The sequence below is a fragment of the Trachemys scripta genome, chromosome 10 (genome assembly GCF_013100865.1).
Source record: "Trachemys scripta elegans isolate TJP31775 chromosome 10, CAS_Tse_1.0, whole genome shotgun sequence".
NCBI lineage: Eukaryota > Metazoa > Chordata > Testudines > Emydidae > Trachemys > Trachemys scripta.
In genome coordinates, this window is record NC_048307.1 from 3,327,267 (window position 1) to 3,348,494 (window position 21,228).

General features: G+C 50.8%; 1 protein-coding gene across 2 annotated transcripts in view; it reads right to left on the bottom strand.

Annotated features, from left to right (window-relative positions):
- The window catches only part of RAB26 (RAB26, member RAS oncogene family), a 200,277-nt gene that overhangs the window by 36,498 nt on the left and 142,551 nt on the right, over window positions 1-21,228 (bottom strand). For both annotated transcript variants that reach the window (XM_034784219.1, XM_034784220.1), the window contains exon 5: window positions 17,045-17,097. In XM_034784219.1, the coding sequence (XP_034640110.1) occupies window positions 17,045-17,097 (53 nt within the window). The remainder of the gene's footprint in view (window positions 1-17,044; window positions 17,098-21,228) is intronic.

The following is a 21,228-nucleotide window of genomic DNA, read 5'->3' on the forward strand; positions in this document are numbered from 1 at the left end:
AATCTCAGTGGCTACTGTCCTTCAATGATTATTTGCCTGATCCTCCCCACCCCCCACTGCTTGACCCCCTCATCATTTCTCACAATTGTGAAAATGTAAATAGATAAAACATTTAAAAATGTGTAAATCCCCTAATTTAGTGCAACACTGAAAATGTAGATCAATAAAATTGAACAAGTGCTAAAAATAAACATGACCACTGTCCATTGTAAAAGGCAATAAGAATTGAATTGTGCCAAGACTAATTGGCTGAGAGCTGCTGGGAATCGCGCCCCTGGAGGGTAGCAGGTTTTTCTCCACTCTTATCTATCCTGACCCTTCCCTACACGAGTAACGTTTACTAGAATCACTGACTTCAGGCACTCCGCCCAGGGGTAGGGGTTGCAGGACTGCGCCTGACATCAGTGTCCGTGGCACCAGCTCATCCAAGGAATATTGGCCTTATTCAAACAACAGACTCCGAGGAAGCGCAGAGCTGCGAGGATCTGATGTGTCTCCCGAGGCTCTGAGGAGCCTTCCCATTGACAGCTGCCCTTAATTCACTGAGGCATCCAGTGGAAAACCCAGGCAGTGTTTTGTAGTGATGAAAATGTAACATACAAAGAGGGGCAGATTCCCAAGTGGCTTCCTCACTAGGGCCGTTACAGACACCCAACGGCCTTCGCTCATCAGGGGCAGGGGTCTCTCACTGAGTGGCTGCTAGTGTATTGGGCAGGAGTCCTGCCAGGGCTCCTCTAGACAACGTGTAACCTTGTGACACTGAGGCTCACGCCTCAGCCGCTCTCATCAGGCCTGACCTACTCAGTGCATCTCACACACTGTTGTCATGCTTCAGACCCAAACGGTGGCATGTAATATCTCTCCGGAGAGCTAATAACTCACTGATCATTAACATTCCTGCATGACGTCGCCATGGTTAGCCTACGAAGAATTATCCAGATGTGCTGGAAATATGCGACCCAACTGGCACGTCAGGGGAAGCTGATAAAGGTTTTTCCAGACAAAAGAAAAGGGCCAGCACCTTAAGCCAGGTGTGGCCAAGGACAGTGGCTATTTGTTTGACTGCGGGAAGACTGCTTGCATTGTAAAATCACAAGCAGGGGAAAGGCCTGCATGGCGTACCCTACACCAGCCAGCCTGGCATCTAAGCCCATCAGGGGACTTTATCAGGCGAGGAATACATTTCCATGTTTACTGGGCTACAAAGAAAGGAGGAGAGACGCCCTAAGTTATCCTTCACCTGAGGAGTCAGAGACACCAAGTGCTTTAAGCTGCATGTGCTAGGTCCTGGCTAAAGAACACACCAGCCATGCTGGAAGAATGATGGTGGGGAGAAATAACAAGGAGTCCGGTGGCATCTTAAAGACTAACGAATTTATTTGAGTATAAGCTTTTGTGGGTAAAAAAACTCACTTCTTCAGATGTTTTTTACCCACGAAAGCTTATGCCCAAATAAATCTGTTAGTCCTTAAGGTGCCACCGGACTCCTCCTGTTTTTGTGGCTACAGACTAACACGACTACCCCATGATCTGTGGGGAGAAAAACTTCTTTAAACAAAAGGCTCTAGTTTTTTAAGTTGAATTTAGTCTTCGAAGTGGATGTTTATGTCTCTTTGTTTCTAACCATTTCTATCCTGATTCCTTATCCTTGGTATCACTTCAACCTCTGGCTCTTTGGACGTGCGTTTCACTTCTACCAGAAAGCAAGGACGTGCTTTGCTTGGCGTGGAGGTTTCGTCAACCCCAGTTAAGTTACTCAGTTGCTGTGCACTGGAAGCAGCACGTGACACAGGTGCAGCGAGCCTGGTCAGGTTTGCGGGTGCTACAGAAGAGGGGTTGAGGGGGTCGAGCATGGCGGAGAAAGACGTGCTGGGGGGAGAACTGGGGGCAGCTGGTGTCACCCCGGGAGGAGTAACCGGCTGGTGGCCGCCAGGGGTTCGTCACTGTACTGTACACAGGCTGCTGGTGTCAGGACTCTGAGCCCAAGTTGCACCCAGCAGACATCCAGGGTCACAGGGCAGGCGGTGACACAGCCCCTCCCTGGCCCGGGGGGAGCATCACAGCACGACAAAGCTGTTGCACGTCTGAGCTGGTCAGGACAGGAGTAGAGAGAGGACATCTGGAGAGTGCAGAGCGACGCTGCTTCCTAATAGGACCCATGCCAGGCGTTGCTGCTGGGCCCGTGCAGAGACAACGGGCCCACTATACAGCGAAAGCCTTGTCCATACAGTCAGGCTTGGCTCCCGGACGCTTCCTGCTCCCTTCCGGGGCTGCAGAGCTCTGGGATTCCTGCAGCTACACACGCGCTGGGCCTAGCCCTGGACCATGCTTGTGCTCCGAGGGCTGCCCTGCCTGGGTCTCTGCAGCCAGCCAAGAGCCCTGCCAGCCGCCTGTCATGAGACATGTTTTGTTCGCAGCAGCTCTGCTCAGAGGCGCAGGATAAGCCGGGTTAGCATCCCTCGGCTTCCAGGGCCAATCCCACAGTGCAATCCTCGCTCCCCTTATCTTGGCGGGGGAAGGAAGGATTTCAAGGGGAAGCTTTCATTAGCTCAGGCTTCTCTCTTTGCCCTGCCACGAAGTACAAATGGAACTCGCAGGCTGGTGGCATTGCAGGGACGAGAGGCATGTCACGGTTATTACTGAGACGGCACTACAGACGTGCAGGGCGCCGCAAGCGTGCACTTGCAATCGAGGGGCACTTCCTGGGTAACAACGTGCTGGCCTCACTGGCTTTTCCTGCACTGGACTTTTTTTACCTCCAGTTAATTGCTTACGAATCCCCAACCTGCAAACACTGGCGTTTAACACTTGCGGCCTGCCGAGGGCAAAGAACAAGTGTTTGGTGAGCGTCCATACTAGCTTTTACAAATGTTTGAGCCATCTCAGTGTCAGCTGGCAATCAACAGACCGGGGGCTTGTCTGCACTAGGCGGTGTTTGCTGGTACACTCCCACCGGTATAGCTGTAGCAGCAAACCCTGCTAGTGGAGATGCAGCTTAAACCGGAAAGGCTGCTTTGGCCGGTACAGTGTATACCATTCTCTCAAACAAAACAAGTTATAATCCGCAGAAGCGGTTTTCTGCTAGTGAAACAGCATCAACACTAGGGCTTTTGCCAGCACAGCACAGTTCCTTTGGGGGAGGTGGATTCCTGTACACTGCTAACCGACAGATTTATGCTGGCAAAACTTTTAAGTGTAAACCACACGTAGCTAAAAAATCTAGGGGTGTGCCACAGGGAACAGACGAGTGGTCCCTGTACCACGGAATCCTGTCTCCAGCAGTGGACAAACCCCGATCATGGGGAAGACGTGACCCCTTACTCTGAATTAACGCACATGCGACACTAAGGAGAAAGGTGCCCTCTCAGCTAGAGTAAAACCCTAGTGAAGACAAGGCTGTTGGCAGTTTACACACGAGTTAGCAGGTGGAGTTGACAATGGACAAGCCTGCACAGAGCAGTTACCTGCCATTATCGGTGCTCCAGCTACTCCTCTCAGGTCAGCCTCGCTCGAGTGAGAGCAGCCACACCGCGAGATAACCCTGGAGCTGCTGCGGCCACACTGAGGTGGGGGTACAGCCCCTGTTCCTTTGAACCGCTCTATGAATTCTTTCCCAGTGAATTGTGGGAGAGCTTGTCTGCCCTTTTTGGGTACATGGGGGGAATTGTGGGAAGGCGTTGGAGGACTAGCAGCGCTCCAGTGGACCTAGCCTGTGGCCACACTACACAGTGGGTGTTAGCAGACGACGAGTTGTGCTAACTGGCACTTTAGCCTGTACCCCAATGAGCCAGGAACTCGAGATAGGAGCACCACCACGCTCCAGGGAAAGGCTGGTCTGTGTGGAGAGGCAACGCTTGAGTTAACTCCGCAGCCTTGTGTCAGGAACGAATTCCTGCTGCTGAGCCTGGGAGTAGTTACCTCAGTCTCCAGGCAGGCTCATGAACCCAGAGGAGCTACAGCAGAACCACCTGATTGACTGACCCGCTTGACCGGCTTCGGGGAGCCAGCAGTCGCTATGTTAAGCCCAGCAGCAGCAGATCGCTGGCGGCTTAGTGCTTACGCCCACAACAGCGATTGCTCCCGTGCCCACTCGTTCCTTGCCCTGTCCTAGTCTTGCTCCCGTGCTCAGTTCCTGACTCTGGCTCTGGTCCTCGCCACTGCTCGAATCACGAGGCCAGACTGCTCACGCCCTGGTTGTGGGCCCTCGACGCTTTTAACTCACCTTGCGAACTCGCGTGCCTTGTCGTCACTGTGATTTTACCGTGAGGTGTCTCCTATGAGGTAAGAACATGCCATCCCCCCAACCACTGATGACAAGGCCCCAGGGGAAAGGAGAAGGATCCCCTCCTGACCCCAGCTGGCTATCACCTCCCCCTCGAAGCATGAGGACTGATTTTCAGGGCAATGGGAACTACGCCCAGACGTGGAAGGCAGGAAGCATCCCTCCTCCCATAGGGGTTCTCAGCGGCCTCCCTCTCCCCCAGGGAGCTCTCTTTTATTCGGCTCACCCCTCTCGCTCTCCTGCCATCCGGAGGATAAGTTGGCAGCAGCTCTCCCCTTCTGCCTCTGAGGGACGAGTCACAGAGCCACCAAGGGCTTTAAATTTCCATCATGCTCAGGGATTTTACAATCACGAACAGGCCTGAATTTCTCTGGACTTCAAACCCACGTGGGTGAAATATACCAGCGCAAGTCACCAAAAACACCACAGTGGGGCCATTAAGAGATTGCAACAGGCTTCGTTAGCGGTAGCTTTTGTTCGCCATTTCAAATCTTGCCAATCAGGATGATTTGGAGGCAGTGGACAATAAATGAGACATATGTTCCGGAGTTCACAGCCTCACCCATAAAGCTGGCTGCGGTAAATTACCATGTACATGTTTCCCAGCCCGTGTTGTAATTACACGGAGCATAAATTAGCTGCTCAAGTTAACCTGTCACCCCCTTTCACTCACTGCCGAGAGAAAATGTGAACTGTCAGTCCTCTAACATCTTCATAAATATCAACACTTGGAACGAGACACAGTCAAGATTAACTGTGTATATGTAAATGACCGGAGCTCATGTTATAGGAACACCTTGTTTTCTAGTATATTTTTGGTTAATAATTGAAAACACATTTAAAGCCCCAAATCAGTATTTCCCCAGCGTCAGGCGGCACAAACTATTAGCCATGGGGGGGGTTGGGTAGATCTCTCAATTGTTCTGCAGAGTCTCAGCTTTCATTCAAAAAAATAAGTCTAGTTAGTTTGGTTGCAAAGAAAAACTTAAAAAATGTGACCTCTGTGAAAATGATACTGGGATGTCTGAGTTTGCAGAGAGCCTGAAACAATAGCTGTGAGGTATGAACTGCCCATTTCCTCTCAATGGGCGCTAACTCCAATGCTTTAGAGTGTCAACAGTTAACTATTTGCTCAAAGCGGGTAATGGAGGAGAGGAAGTGTTCTATCATAATGGCAGGAGTCAGCAGACGGTCATGGTGCTGTTATAAACAATACAGGGCAGGAGTGAAGGGGGACACAATTGGTGTCATTTTCCTGCAGGGAGATACAGTTTTCAAAGATTTGCCCTAAATTATGGGATTTAAATGATTGAACAGCATCCTTTTAACCCAGAATAAAGAAAACACAAATGCCTTTGGATGCAAGCGCCCTGCCTGCTAGGGAAGAATCTATTGTTCCCTTGCTGCATGTCTGTCACTAATATTAACGAGTGTGACGCTGGCGCATCAAGGGCGGGTCGCGAGGATTAGGTAGTGCTTCACAGCCCTCCAAAGATGCACAGCACTAGACAAACGCTGAGTGGTGGTTCGGTTATTGTTACAGCACAACCCAATGCCACAGAACGAGAGTGAGGCCTGCTCAGAACCGTCACGCTCCAAATTTAAGCGCCCCCAGATAATGCTTCTGTTCGGGTCGGGTTGCTAATTAAATGCCAATTAATGGCTTTAAATAGCGGTGTTCAGAGGTGGCAGGTTTGTAACTGAATAAAAGACGTATCTAAACTGGACCATGTATTTGTGCTGATCAGCAGGTGGGCAGCAGCCACTGGGTGTGCAACAGCCACCACTTAATGCAACCAAATCCTCCCTCCCTGCACAAATGAGGTTTTGCACACACATGGCTTGTTTGGTGGAGCCACGAGGACGGATGTGGGGGGCTCAGCACAGAATCCGACACTCTAGGTCAATTCCCCAGCAGGACACCCCCCACACACACACACACACACACAGCAACTCCTCCCTACTCCCCCCCTGCAGAGCAAAGCTTCACAGCACATAGATACACAGACTCACCCTATCTGGGCTTTCTCTGGTCTGCCTCCCTGCACAGCACAACCACACAGTTCTGGTGCCTTCCAGGCCAAAGCAAACCTCTCTCTGAGAGAAGGATCCAGGCTATAGATATGGCATTTTAGGCCCTGATCCTGGCTCAGGATCCAACAGTGCAGCCCTTCACAACATGCGAGTTCCCAGTGACTTTGAAACCCTTGGATTCCAGATGAAAGTTTGGTGCTACAAGGTAAAATTTCCCTCTGGCAACAACTTTGAAACAAAAGCACACGGTCCAGGAGACCGGCAGGGACCCCACACCGCCCACTAAAACATGCCCCAGGCACAAGAGAAGTTCAGTCTTTCAAATTCCTCCCCCAAACACTAATATGTAATTACCTATTAGGAGCCTGATCCTGCAAACACCAACACACATGAGCAGTCTGCCAGCATTGCCAGCTCTCACTAGTATAAAGAAAAGGTCTCACACCATTTGGTATTTTTCTTAATGCTCCAGCTCCCGGAGTCCTGTGATTATGTGAGGATCTCAACTTTCATTAAAAAAAAGAAAAGGAAGTTTCTAGCTCTTGTAGTTGCAAAGAAAAGCTTGTACCCCAAAGGCTAAAAAACCAGAAGGAAAATAAGAACCCATCAGTTTATTATTACTTTGTTTAATCTCATGAATTTTAAGACAACCTCATGATTTTCTAAGGCCTGACTCATGATATTTGAATGCTTGGGACAGGCAATACTGCATATGTCAACATTCCTTCTCTGAGAATGACAGTGGATCTGCCCTTTTACTGTGCTGTGGATTAAAATGAATCACAAAAGAGCACGTTACAGAGTGCCCAGACATACTAACAAGTAATGACCCACTGCAGAAAATGCTGCAAAGCTTCTTCAAAAAAGCCTTTCTGCTATGAGAATGGCTCACGTCATGGACCCCCACTTTTTCCCCTGCAACCCCAAAACTGAGCCTCCCTTCTCCCCCCAAACCACAACACTGACACCTCCAAACCCCAACGCCCCCACCAGCAAATAATTATCATCATCATAATAATCATAATAAAAAACACCCAAAGAAGAAATTAGCAAAATCTAAAAAACTCAACCAAAACTCCTTCCCCAAGCAGAGATTTGGCCCCCAACTCGGGAAGTGCCAGAGACTCCATGTCGTCCACTGGGGACTTTGCTATTTCTATTGATTTTATGATGATGGGCGGCCAGATAAACCCCTAAGATACACCAAGAACTAGAAATGCAGGCATAGGCCTGATCCTGCCAACACTTTTCACACAAGTAACCTTATGCAGCCGAGTAAGCCCTGCTCCATCCTCCCATCGGGGAACTGCTGCATTTCCACAACTAGGTGGAAGAAACTCCCTGGAATGCAATGGGTCTCTCATTTGGGAAAGTCCCCTACTCACATGTTCTAGTTGCTGCTCACTGATAACCTGTGATTAAAGGACAGAGCGTGAAAGGCCACATGGCCAGCTGTACTCTAGGTGCTGAGAAACGTAAACGGTCAGCGAAGAGAGCGTTATAACCAGCAGTTCTGAAACTGCCGCTCTCAGAAATACCTGCAACAGCAGCCAGTCGGCAGGGAGGTCAGAGCCTGTAAGAAAGGAAGAAAAGCCTCTGGCAAACCATTCTCCTTGTGCCTAATTACATAATCTTCCCAGATGGTCTTGCTAGAGGTGCTTTCTAATCCCCATTCTCTTTTCTTCCCTTTTAGCAGCAATGGAAAAGGGTTTCTTGCTCTGATTTATAGCAAGGAATTCAGAGAGCTGATGTACACACATATCGAACTTCAGCCCAGCAGGTGATAAATCTTCAGACTCCTGTATAGCTGCCTGTAATCAGGATTAGCGAACCTGCGAAAGCTGCAGAGCCTTCTCTTGTCCCTTGAGAGGCAAGAATAAAGCAACTGGCACCATGGAGCAGGCCAAGGGTCCCTCTAGTCTCCTGTTGTACAGAATCAGATCATTTGATCCCTCTGAGGTGTTAACAGCCTCCTGCCGATATGGAGCAGAATACCAGCCTGGCCTGTACGGTACCCTGCCACATCAGAGCACATCAAATCTCCAATTAATCTAGATCCCTGTCTCTAACAGTGGAAAATGCTGGATTCTTCAGAGGACGGTAAAGAAAAAAAGTCACTATAATCCGATATCGTGCTGAACCGTGCCTTGCTACGGTACATCAGAAAGGGATGTTTTCCCTGATCCCAGCATGTGCGTATGCAGGCTTAGGAACACAAGGTAAATAAGACTGAAGAGGAAAGAGAGACACCCCAAGTATTTTTGTTAATTTTTCTCATCTGTGACACTATGTCCCATATTCTTCATAGAGATATGGTTACGATAGGATTATGGCATAACTAAGATGTGTTTTTTGCAAGATGGGTCACGTGAGATCTCACTGGAAAGGTTATGATTTACTGAATATGATTAACCTATTTGTCTGCATGTATCATTTTTGTATCTGAAGTTAGGAATATTGTCTATGCATCTAGTACAAAGGTGTTTACACCTGGAGAACGCCCACTAGACAGAATGCAATCAGTCTGGATGGCTGGTTGGGAAGGGCCAGTAGGGAAAACAATAGGTTTTTGAAGGTGCTAATCTCAGGGAAGTCTTCCTGGGGACGCTACAAACAGCCTCTGAATTATGTCTGCAGGGTCATCTGACCAAGTCATCTGGTATTGGACTCCATGATAATAGGTTCCCACCCTATGCAAAATCTATTTAAGGCAGGGGAGTGACATCATCGTGACTGGTTCTTCATTGACTCCCCGCCCAAGAAAGAGGACTGCTGGAAACCTGAAAACTAAAAGACTGGACTAGGGGAGAAGGGCTAAGCCCAGGCCTGTGAAAGGAATATCTGGAATTTTAAGCTGCAAGCAAGTGAAGCCTGCCTTCAAGACTCCTTGCAATCCACCTAAAACAACATGTAGGGTGAGAATTTGCTACTTATAACCAGTTTCTTTAGTATATTAAGCTTAGTTTGCGTGTTTGTTTTATTTGCTGGGTAATCTGCTTTGATCTGTTTGCGATCCCTTATAATCACTTAGAATGTATCCCTTTGTACTTAATAAACTTGCTTTTGTTTTGTCTAAACCCAGTGTGTGGAAATCATCACTTGGGGCAGAAAGCGGTCTCTCTCTCTCCACATTGAGGGAGGGGGTGAATTTCAGGACCTTACGCTGTAGAGTTCCCTGTACAGCGCAAGATGGTACAATTTTGGTTTACCCACTGAGGGGGGTGTGCACTTGAGTACTGGGCAATCCCTTAGCTGAGCCTCCCCATGCAGAGCTGATCTCAGCATCTGGGTGTGTAGCTGCAGCCAGATGTGTCCCTACCTGTGTGTGTGCTGGTAAAGTGCAGTCTGAAGACATGCAGTCTGGGGAAGGGCTTGGCTGGCTTTCCTCAGCAATACAGTGTAAAGGGAACCCGGGCTGGTGGGTCGGGCAGGCTCACTGGTACCCCAGTTCCAAGTGGCACCCCGGGGGGGAGGGGAACTTGTCACATAACCATCAGACTGAATAACAAACAAACAAACAAACGTTTTTAAAGAACAGGGGCAAAATTAGCCAAGGGCTAGAATTCAGGATCTATGCCAAAAAACCCCAACAGCTGAGCTTTCTGGAATAAGACGTGAACCGCTCTTTTAAAACAAAGCACGGAGCGAACCTTTGGATTGAACCATTCCCCTGCAGCGTTGGGGACGCATACCGGAGCAGCATTGTGCTAGCACAGGAGGAACCAGTCAGTAAATCTGGGGATAAATGGGGAACCGGCCTGTGTTAGCTGGGGAAAATGGGAAGCCCTCTCTAGGGAGAGGTTTAAACTTTTGGCCGTTTTAACAAGCAACGGTGGTTCTAGGAATGGGGGGCGGGGTCGAGGGTGGGGAAGCACTTTTTCTTTGGCATGACTTTCATCTTGACGGTGTTCTTTAAAAAGAAAAAAGGAAAAAGAAGTCTTCTATCTTTAACTCCTTCACTGCCAGATGATGCAATGATCCCAGCTACGTGTTTTGGGAGCAGAGATCGGCATTCAAGAGGAAGGAACTCACTGGGACACTCAAAAGGTACGAATGGCAAAGACCTGCCTTTCCCAGCATTGTTGGCCCAGGATGTGGGCACCATCCATTTATATTCACTACCCAAAACTATGAGCATGGCACAGTCAGCCCAGGGTGGAAGAATGACAGGGAAGTGCGGCTGTGACATTTAAAGTTACTAGGTAGGAAAGGCAAGGACAGCCAGCCAACCAGCAAAAGAGCCTCTCGGAGATGCTATTAAGTCATTTCATTTTTCTGGAGTGGACAAATATTTAAGCCAGCAGATGACTATTTTATATGTTTATGTTAATAGGGAGAGAGCTGTAATCATCAGCCCCCTTGACAAACATCGAACGTTACTAATAAACAGCACAGCTACATGGTGCCAAAATATCTTCATAATGAAATGCCAGCACATCGTCAGCTGCACCGCCGGGGCCTCAGGGCCCAGCAGGACCGAGGGAGGCGGGGAAAGGCAGTGTGCATTTCAGAGGAGCTCTCCTATGGTGGGTGAGATTGTGCCCAACCCAGCACCCATTCAGGGTCTAGCTGCTAGCCCTATCCCCTGTCCAGCCCCACCTTCTGCTCAAGTCTGGGGTTGCGAGCGCCAGTCCCTAAGAGGGCAGAGAAGGAATGAGACTGTGGCCCTATTGTCTCTCCTTGCTAGTCAGCAGAGCTGATCCCATTTGGGCGTGTGTCTGTGAGAGTAACACTGAAAATGTGTATCCTGGCTTCAAAGGATAACAGCCTACTACCGCTTCCTGCTAATGGAGTTACTTCCTAAGCTCAAATGGCAGAGCTTGTGCTTTGGTGCGGAAGGTCCGGAGTTCATGCCCTGCGGAGGGACCACGACGGGGGATGGGGATGATCCAGGTGCTCGCTGTACTGTTCCACCAGCGCTGCAGGGAGAGCGCACGTCCTGGCTCCGAGAGCCTGTCACAGCGCAGCCCCGTCCTTTGTCTTTTAAACCAACTGGGCCAATGCCATCCCCGGACGAATGCCACTGGGTTCAACCACGTTCCCCCAGGGATGGATTTGGCTGCCGTGCATTGTTTTTCCTCATGGTACACGCGGAGTGGGAGTCTCCAGGGATGAGAAACCTGAAATCTGCGTGCATTAGTCACAGGAATGATTGACCCACAGCACCCCCATCAGCCCCGGCTCCAGGGGCCACTCAGGGCAAGGAGCAGAGGGCTGGTGCAGCATCAGGAGTTCTGAAGATGGGGCTGAGCCCCTGGATGCAAGTGCTGAACAGACCAGGAACCTGGGTTTTTAAACTCCACCTTCATTATCTGTTTGAATAATTGGTGTTAACAAGGTGCAGGCGGTGGGAGACCAAGCATGGGGCAGGGACACAGATCAGGTTCAGAGGGAGCCACTTCCAGGGGAGCAGGTGTCTGTACAACAGATTTTCCATGGCATTTAATGCCCTGAGGCGCTGCCCGCGGAGAATCCCGGCAAAGCCAGGAGCCGGAGACACACACCGGCCCTCTCTCGGCTGTTTGACTCTGACAGCGTGCAGGTAAAGCCGAACAACGACGGCGTCTGAGCAGAACGCAGCTCCTCGCAATCCCACATCCCCTGCTGGGAAGATCCGCAAGACATCTGAGCGCTCCTGCCTCTCTAGCTGGCCTGGCACAGGAGGGTGAGCTGGGCGTGTGCCAACGGGGCTGGCTTGGAACCACCCCAGGGCTGTGGACGGAGTGAACTGAGCCAGGGAGATCAGCTTTGAATTCTCTCCCCAGAGCAGCTCCTGCACCCCGGGGGGAACGGGGTGGAGGCAGGACGACCTGCTGGTCTGACTGCTGCACCTGGAGACCTCATGCAGCCCTTGCATTGCGTGTGGTGGGCGGAACGGCCCCAGCTCCCCTTTGAAGTGGGCTGAAGCGACACCATGTGCTCTGTGCGCCGCTCAGGGCTCCAGATGCCAAGTGCAGGGGAAACCTCTTCATCTCTGAAGTTGAAAGGCCTCGTAGAAAGCTTTCAAGTGGGGTCTGGTTCGAGCCTGCTCTGCCGGCAGCCTGTTCTCAGACTTTTCCCTTCTTCTTTCATCTCATCACCCCCTGCTCCTGTTGGAGACATCAGCACGGCAGCGGAGCTCTGGGAAAGGGGCGGGACTGACATCCCTGGAGCCGGGAGCCTTTTGCTGACCCAGCAGGTACAGCAAGGGCAGCAGCAGGGAGCAATTTTTCCCTCCCTGTCGCCAGCCCAGACCTGATCTGCAAGGCCCCCTTTCCAGCGCGAGCAGTGACCCCATCAGCGAGCAAGTTCCATTTCCCCAGAGAGGAACCCCAGGGCTCGTTCCGATCGAGTCGCTGCCTCTCAGGTGCGTCTCTCCGCAGCCTCTCATCGGCTCCCCCGGCTTGGAGCCAGCGCAAGGTCTGCGTGGGAGAGAGGACGCTTGCTTCCAAAGCAAATTACCCACCCAGCTCTGCAGTAATTACAGACACAAAGCTCCTCTATTTAGCTTTGCATTTACTTCTATGCTAAACTGCTGCCCTCGCCCCGTGGCACCTTCCTGGATCGCCTGACAGCAGCTCTCTGGGGGCCTCTCACTCCCTCTTCCTGAAACCCTCCTCCCTGCATCCTGGGGCTTTGCAAGTACGGCTGTGTGACCGAACCTCTCCCCTCTAGGGGCCTGCAAAGAGCTCGGCCACAGGGACTAGGCCCGGGACGGGAGAAATGGCCCCTCCCATCTCAACCCACACGGAGACCAGGCTGCCTGCACACTCAGGCCACGACCACCCCCTGTGGGCCCAGTTTCAGCCAGCGCTGGGACCCCACACCACAGTGGCCCCCACAAAGCTAAGGTGTTCTGTGGGGCTCGGCCTGCAGCTTCCTGCCCTGCGCCCCAGCGCGTCTAACGCCGGCCCTGGTTTCCGCGGATGCTCACTGGGCACAGAACCATCATGGCCGAGCTCTGCTGGTGCGGGGTAGAGCAGTAGAGGCACACAGACCCCCCCGAATAACCCGGGGCAGGGTCCCCACTCACCAGCCTCCCTCCGAGCGGAAGCACTTCTGAGCCTGGCACAACTGCTCAGGGGACAGGGCTGGGCCCCAGGTTTGGCAACAGGTCCATCTACGCAGTTCCCTTTGCCCGACCGAGCCCTAGATGGTCCCTATAAACAACAGACCGTGCTCTACGGGGCGGCCCCAAACACAGGTGCCTCTCCCACACAACGCAGGGTTTGGGGCCACCGCCCTTGGAGACCATAGCACTGTTCCAGGGAAGGGCCAGGCAACAGACCCTGCACCAAGAGGGGACAAATTCTGCAGCATGAAATCCCCAAGGAGCAGTGGGAGAGAGAGAACATATCAGCTACATGGCCCGTGGGGGGAAGCTAGAGCTCGGCTCCTGCAGTTTAACACCATGCAAAGATATTCCTGGACCTGCCAGACTGTCGGCGGTGCCTGGTGACCCTTGCTGGTACTGCCTGGCCTGGGGTGTGAGGGGATGGGATTAAACTCATGCTCGTGTGGGGGGATCTCCGGGAGTTCTAGCAACAAGCTGGGATGCTTTGGCCCAATCCATACGGACTCATGCAGCCACCACAGATGGCAACCTCACAGACTCACACGCAGCAGGACTTTCTCATCCCAAATGGTGGCGGGTGCTGGCCACCCATTCACTCAGCCTCGTTACATGACAGAAAACAAATGGAGTCACCATCAAGTCAAGCCTGGAATTCACACAGGGCCAAACCCGGAGATGTCAGGATATGCCCTGAGCAAGGTGGATCACTTGATGATTCCCTGTTCTGCTCTTTCCCTCTGGGGCATCTGGCATTGGCCACTGTCAGAAGACAAGATTCTGGGCTAGATGGACCTTTGTAAAGGACAAGATACGCGGTGCGGTGTAGTTGCTGTGTGCTAGGCGGGAATTCCAGTCAGAACTCTACAACTCGAGCCCTTCGCTGCACACAGCCCTCTCTTGGAGCAGGGAAGGTGGGGAAGGGGTAAGAGCAAGACCTACTTTAATCCTTTGTCATCTCCTTCCAATCCCAGGAGGCTCAAGATGATTAGATAAAGGTAGTAACATCACCATGAGCCACGCATCTCATTATTGTGGGAGTTTTGGATACTCCTGGCTTTTAATGTGATGCGCTAAACTCAGCGCTTTAATGGAAAGGCCTGGGAGACAGAGTTTGCCCACCTGGGATTCTACATTGTTTTGCCGTCAGCCCACTTGGAGCATCCGTCCAATGCTACAGATCATGGAGGACACGACCCTTCAGGGAAGCGAGAGGCAGGAATCAGACGCCACCACAGTCGCTACTTCCCAGTGCTTCTTCCAAGCACTGTCTCAGTTTCACCAAGCCAAAATTCCACTGCCTGGCCAATGAGGATCAGAGACTCACAGGCTTTAAGGCCAGAAGGGACTGTCGTGATCATCTAGTCTGACCTCCTGTCCATCGCAGGCCACAGAACCTCATCCACCCACTCCTGTAATAGACCCGGAACCTCTGGCTGAGTTACTCAAGTCCTCAAATCATGATTTAAAAACTTCAGGTTACAGAGAATCCACCATTAACACTAGTTCAAACCAGCAAGTGACCCCTGCCCCATGCTGCAGAGGAAGGTGAAAACCCCCAGGGTCTCAGCCAATCTGACCTGGGGGGGAAATTCCTTCCTGACCCCAAGTATGGTGATCAGTTAAACCCTGAGCATGTGGGTGAGACCCACCAGCCAGACACCTGGGAAAGAATTCTCTGTAGTAACTCAGAGCCCTCCCCAGCTAGCATCATACTCTGCTGCTGGAGAAATGGAACCAGTTCTAGATTCAACAATCAGTGGGATGGTGGGTGATGCTTTATGGGTTTTTTAAACAGTTCTCACATAGGAGGCCAAAAACTAAGTGGACTTGAAAATGCTCTAATCAGAAAGATCCAACATGAATACAAAACACAGGCTACAACAGTGTAACAAAGAGCAACTCATCTACATGACAGCAAGGGGTGAAGTGTGTTTGTGAATCTCTTCCCCACCTCTCCTCCCCCACCCTGGTGTGTGAGCAGAACACAGGTATGTGAAATACTTGTAGTGAAACATGAATCCACCCAACATTTGAGTTTTCCTGTACTGTATTACAAATGCCAAACAGGTCCTATTTTCACAAACACAGCATTTCGCACACTGCCCTGACATTTTCTTGTACCGTTTAGTGAAAGGTAATGGAACGTGCATTTTAAAATGAAAGCTTTCCACCGTTGATATAAAATAATTCACTTCCCAATGCCAGCTCAGACAGCTGCTGCCCCGAGTTTAGTTCCTTTTGTAATTAAGATACCACGTGTTACATTTTCAAACCACCACCTTCGAGCTTTCTCCCAGCCTTGCCTACGCTCTCCCTCCACATCTGCCAAGCCACCCCACTGTCCTCCTGCAGAGCCCTCCTTCAAATCTCTTCTGCTGTGATGGCAACAAAATAACTTGACGATTGTCAGGCCACTGGTGGGCTGAGACCGCAGCCTGTTGTGCTGACCAATATGGCCTCGTTGTTTCTGTGCACTCCCTTGTTGGTCGGTTTTCCTCCATCTGGTATCTTGTGTCTTACACTTAGATTGGAAGTTCTTTGTGCAGGGACTGTCGTTCTGTTGTGTGTTAGTACAATGGGGTCCTCACCCGGTCCGTGACTAGAGCTCCTAGGTGCTATGATAATATCAGTAAAAATAAGAGCGGGAGGGATCGACAGTAGGGCAGTCATGAGCAGGATTGGAGATGTGGATCATCATACCCAGTACTGTATCAGCATGCAAGTTACTTGCATCGATTGCAAGGGCCAGTTCTCCGGAGAAGAGGCATGCAGTGTTCTTAGGGAGATAGCTAGATATACACCCCTTCTCATCAGACTCCTGTATCTGAATGGAAAAGACATTCTCCCCTGCTGCTCCCATTACCCAGCAGCAAGTGTCAATACTCTAGCGAGTCTTTTGGTGTCAACAGAATCAGTCTCCTGGTAACCAGACTGTGATTATTTCTTTTCCAAGCTCCATAGCGTTACACAGAAATCTCCGTGTCTCGCAAGGTCCTAATTGTTCACAGTCATTTATTCTGTAAGTGCACTTGCCTCTGAATGCAACCTGGGAACAAGAGTGCAGAGAGCAGAACAAGCCCTTGCTCAGAACTCAAGACCGAGTCGGTCACTCACAGATAGCAGGAAGGCATCAAAAGGCTTGGCAGTACAGAGGAGCATGCAAAACTCGAGCTTTTGCTCAAGTGTCTTCTAATTCTTGAAGTCTCTTGGGTCTGCAAAAACAGGCTACAGATCTTGCCAAAACCGGGTCTTGTGAGACCTCCAGAACTTCCTACTTCATGTCTGGCCAGAATTAGCATGATAGCTGCCTGTGCCCGGGTATTCCAGACTTCGCCCTGCCATGCCAGACTGGAGCCCTGAAAGGCTGAGGCACCAGCCAAAATAACAACGGCTGAAAAGAATGAATCTGTCTTCAGAAAGGTTTGCACTGAAGAGCTTAGCGTGAGCTTCAGGGAGGGGAGAGTTGTCCTGGTTTACGGGACCTGGTGCACCAACCCTGCTCTGAAGAGGAGGCAGAACAGACCAGCCAATAGGATCTTATAAACACTGCAAAACAATTCTAGGATGCCATCAACACCAACCAACCAACCTGCATACAACAACTCAAGGAACACAAAGTATTTGCCTTAAACTCTCAGCACGTTCCCCCTGGGACCTGACCGTGTCCAACTTACTTGGATGTTGTCAAATGATGCTCTGTTTGTAACATCGTACAGCAGTAACAAAGCTGTGGAGAGAGGAAAAGACACAGTTAATGCAGGTCATTGCTCGCTGAATGGTCAAAGGGTTTTTGTTTGTTTTGCTTTTTACAGCAAGATGTTTTCAGGGCGATGAAACTGAATGCTGAGAAATTCAAAGTTACGCACACTAGAAAACATAACAACTGTACATGCAAAATAATGGGTCTATAGTTAGCTGTTATCACTCAAGAAAGATCTTGGAGCCATCGTGGATAGCTCTCTGAAACCATCTGTTCAGCAGCAGTCAGGAGTGAGCAGAATGTTGGGAACCATTAAGAAAGGGATCGATAAGAAGACAAAATATCATAATGCCACTATTTAAATCCACAGCATGCCCACACATCTAATCCTGCATGCAGTTCTGGTCACTCCAGCTAAAAATATCTATATTAAAACTGGAAAAAGTAAAGAGAACTGCAACAAAATTGATTAAGGGGACGGAACAGCTTCCACGTAAGGAGAGATTAAAAAGACTGGGACTGATCAGAAAACAAACAGCTAAGGGGGGATATGAAAGAGGTCTGTAAAATCATGACTGGTGTGGAGAAAACAAATCAGGAAGTGTTATTTACCCCTTCACATAACACAAGAACTAGGGGTCACCCAATGAAATAAACAGGCAACAGGTTTAAAACAAACAAAAGGAAGTACTTCCTCACACCGCGCACAGTCAATCTGGAACTTATTGCCAGGGGATGTTGTAAAGGCCAAAAGTATAACTGGGTTCAAAAAAGAATGAGATAAGTTCATGGAGGATGGGTCCCTCAATGGCTATTAGCCAAGATGGTCAGGGCGGCGACTCCATGCTCTGCGTATCCCTAAACCTCTGACTGCCACAAACTGGGACTGGACAACAGGGGATGGATCACTTGATAATTGCCCTGCTCTGTTCATTCCCTCTGAAGCACCTGGCATTGGCCGCTGTCGGAAGACAGGATACTGGGCTAGATGGACCATTGGTCTCACCCAGTATGGCTGTTCTTACAGTCTTAGGTTCATGCAAAGAAGCAAAAGCTTTGTACTTGTATTATGTGTTTTACTGAAGTCATTGGTATCTCTCACAGTGGGTTAGGAAATCATGAAGGCACCGTCCATAGAACAGTCTTCTTTTTGTAAATTTAATTCCATAGGAGGAACCTTCTCAGCTATGCAAAACTTGCATGGGAATTGCACCGGTCTCCAGAGAGCTGAGAGACCCAGAGGACAAGAAGAAGAACAGGAGTACTTGTGGCACCTTAGAGACTAACAAATTAGGACAAGCAGCATTCTGAACTCTCCCTGCCACAACACTGCGTGGGGGAGACACTGAAGACGCAGCCTGTCCTTTTGAGGAGACATTAACACCCCAGGCGCAGGATGCAAGCTCCCCCCTTGCTGGTGGGGGCGGCAGCTGGGGACTGGGAAAGCAACTGGCAATTTTAGATAATTGTCACTGACAATAAAGTAGCACCGGAGGCCCCATTGTGCGGGGCACAGGAATGTGCCTATGGTCCAGGAAATTCAGAGTCCAGAAAGAAATGACCGAAATCTTGGCAAGGACGATGAACAGAGATGACCCATCTGCATAGCACCTTCACAGACTGGTCTACAGCACCTCGGGCCTGATTCTCACGTGTACTCCTTCCTGACTGCCCGACAGGGGCCAAGGGGCCTTCAGATTAATGAGAATCAGGCCCTCTCTATAGGTATTATTCAGTTTTAAATGACACAGGGCAAGAACGGGAACTTCCCATGCATCTCATTCAGGAACCGAGGGTCCTGAGCATTATTGCAGTGGTTTACGCAAGTGCCTCTCTCGCCTAGTCTGTAACCTCTTCCCAGGGTGCTCCTCTGTCACTCAGGGAAAATCTTACAGGAACAGCTCATGCTGGGGGCAGAAGGGCCATCTCCCTCTGTCATTTATCACAGGAACTAACTGGACGAATGCACAAAACAGGGGGAAAAACAGCAGGGGCCAAACTACAACAACCCGCTGGGGGAGACCCCGATGGACAAGCCTGCTCCAGCGCAAAGCGCCTGCCAGAACAACAGGCGTGTGCTGTCCATCCGGGGGCTTGGTGCCTCAGTGTGCCAAAGACGACAGAGGGCTAGGTGACAGGGGAGAATGAGAATGTGACAGTGAGTCCTTAATTGCTAAACACCGGTTTGAATCCTGGCCAGGTCGGTGGCGAATAACCAAAACCCATCCCTAACTAATGGCTGTTCAGTGGCTTAAGTTTGCACATCACAGTTGGCAACAACTGGTCCCTTGAAGGGGAACTCAGCAAGAGGTCCCATGGACCTACAGGCCTTGGAGATGGAGATTGTCCTCTCAGATGGGGCCCTCTCCAGGGTCACAGGGGGGACAAGGGCAGTGCAGTGTGGGAGAGTCTTACACAGCGGCTGCATCTGCAGGCAGAGAATTCAGCTGCCAGGGGTCTCAATTCAGCAACCTTCACACGCGCTAGGGGCCGGCTCCAACTCCCATTTCAGGCAGGAGAGCTTTGGCTGGCGCAGGATTGAGGCCTTTCAGGTAAAGCCACGCCCCTCCCTGCGGAGTGCGTGCCGAGTGCCTGGCTTAGTGACATGTTCTGTCTTTAAAGGAATACAGAATTAAAACGCAACCTCCAGAGTTCCACTTGCTTTTGCATTTTAACTTCAGCCTCGCAGCTAAAAAAATACATCAGAGGCCAGCCTGGGGCGGGGGGACCCGCCCTGACACTCCCCCGTCCCTGTTCTCTATTGCGGTGTGCTACTCCATTCCCTCTCAGAGAGAAACAAGAAAACTCTCCCATGCCCCCTGAAAAGTGAAACTCAAACCCTGCCTCTCCAGCACTCCCCTCACGCCCCCAGTTCCCCAGCCCTCCCTGGGACCCAAACAAGGGGATGTACGAGAAGGCTAGTTTTAGGGCTAGTCGTCAGCCAGTCGGCCCCTTGCTGCCCCTGCTCGACCACATCTACGGATGCTGCAGATGGTGCACTTAGAATCAACACTCTGGGGCCAGAGTCGGGATGAAGAGCCCAACTTCACCAAAGTCCAGGACTGCTTGGATGCAGGGTTTGGTTCAGATACATCTCTACTGTACACTTTAATGCTCTGACTACAGGGCCGGGAACCTGCTGGGAAGCATCCTCTCTAACGAACATACGCAGTACCCAAGTACAACATGCCCGACATACAAAGGACACCGTATCTTTCCCAAGAAATCAATTCTCTGAAAGGAAGGTGAGCTGCCATTCCTTTCTCCAGCATCATTCATGGGTACATCTAATATTGGCTTGAGACTGTTCAGGGAGCCAAAGCTTTACAGAACAGAATTACGTCCCAGTTCCTCTAAAGGTCTATGCTCTAGTTCTGTGACTGAGCACAAAATAGCTACAGTAGATTGGAATAAAGGAATAAAACCCTAGGTAAGTCACTAACTCAGGATTCCGAATTTCACACCAAGTAACAGCAAATGTTCTCCTACCACACTGGCTATCATCAGAGCAAAGCAGCTAGAACATTATCCCTTACCCGGCTGCACCGTGAAATAGTGACACCCAGGGCCGGCGCTTCCATTTAGGTGACCTAGGCAGTCGCCTAGGGCGCCAGGATTTGGGGTGAGGGGGGGCAGCATTTTGCCACCCTAGGCGGCAATTCGGCGGCGGGGGGTCTTTCCGCGCTCCAGGTCTTCGGCGGCAATTCTGCGGCGGGTCCTTCAGTCGCTCCGGGACCCGCCGCCAAAGTGCCCCGAAGACCGGGAGCGCAGAAGGACCCCCCCACCGCAGAATTGCCGCCGATGACCGGGAGTGCGGAGGACCCCCGCCTAGGGCGCCAAAAACCCTGGCGCCGCTCCTGGTGACACCCAAAAGCCAAATCCTTACTCAAGACACAGGCTGATGGGGAGTTTTGGCAAGAAAAGACCACCCGCATGCCAGCAAAGCCCCAGAACCACAGGTACAGGATATGCCAAGGCAAGGACGGTGCCTGGGATATTAGCTCGGCATGTTCCTTGCAATGCACCGTGATCTTTGCAGGCCTTCCATTGGCTACATGTGCTCCTTGCCCTTTCACCAGCCTGGGGCCCTCTGCACATGAGTCCACTTAGTTCCTGAGACCGTCCCCCGAGAGTACTCTCATTCTGTCGAACAGGAGA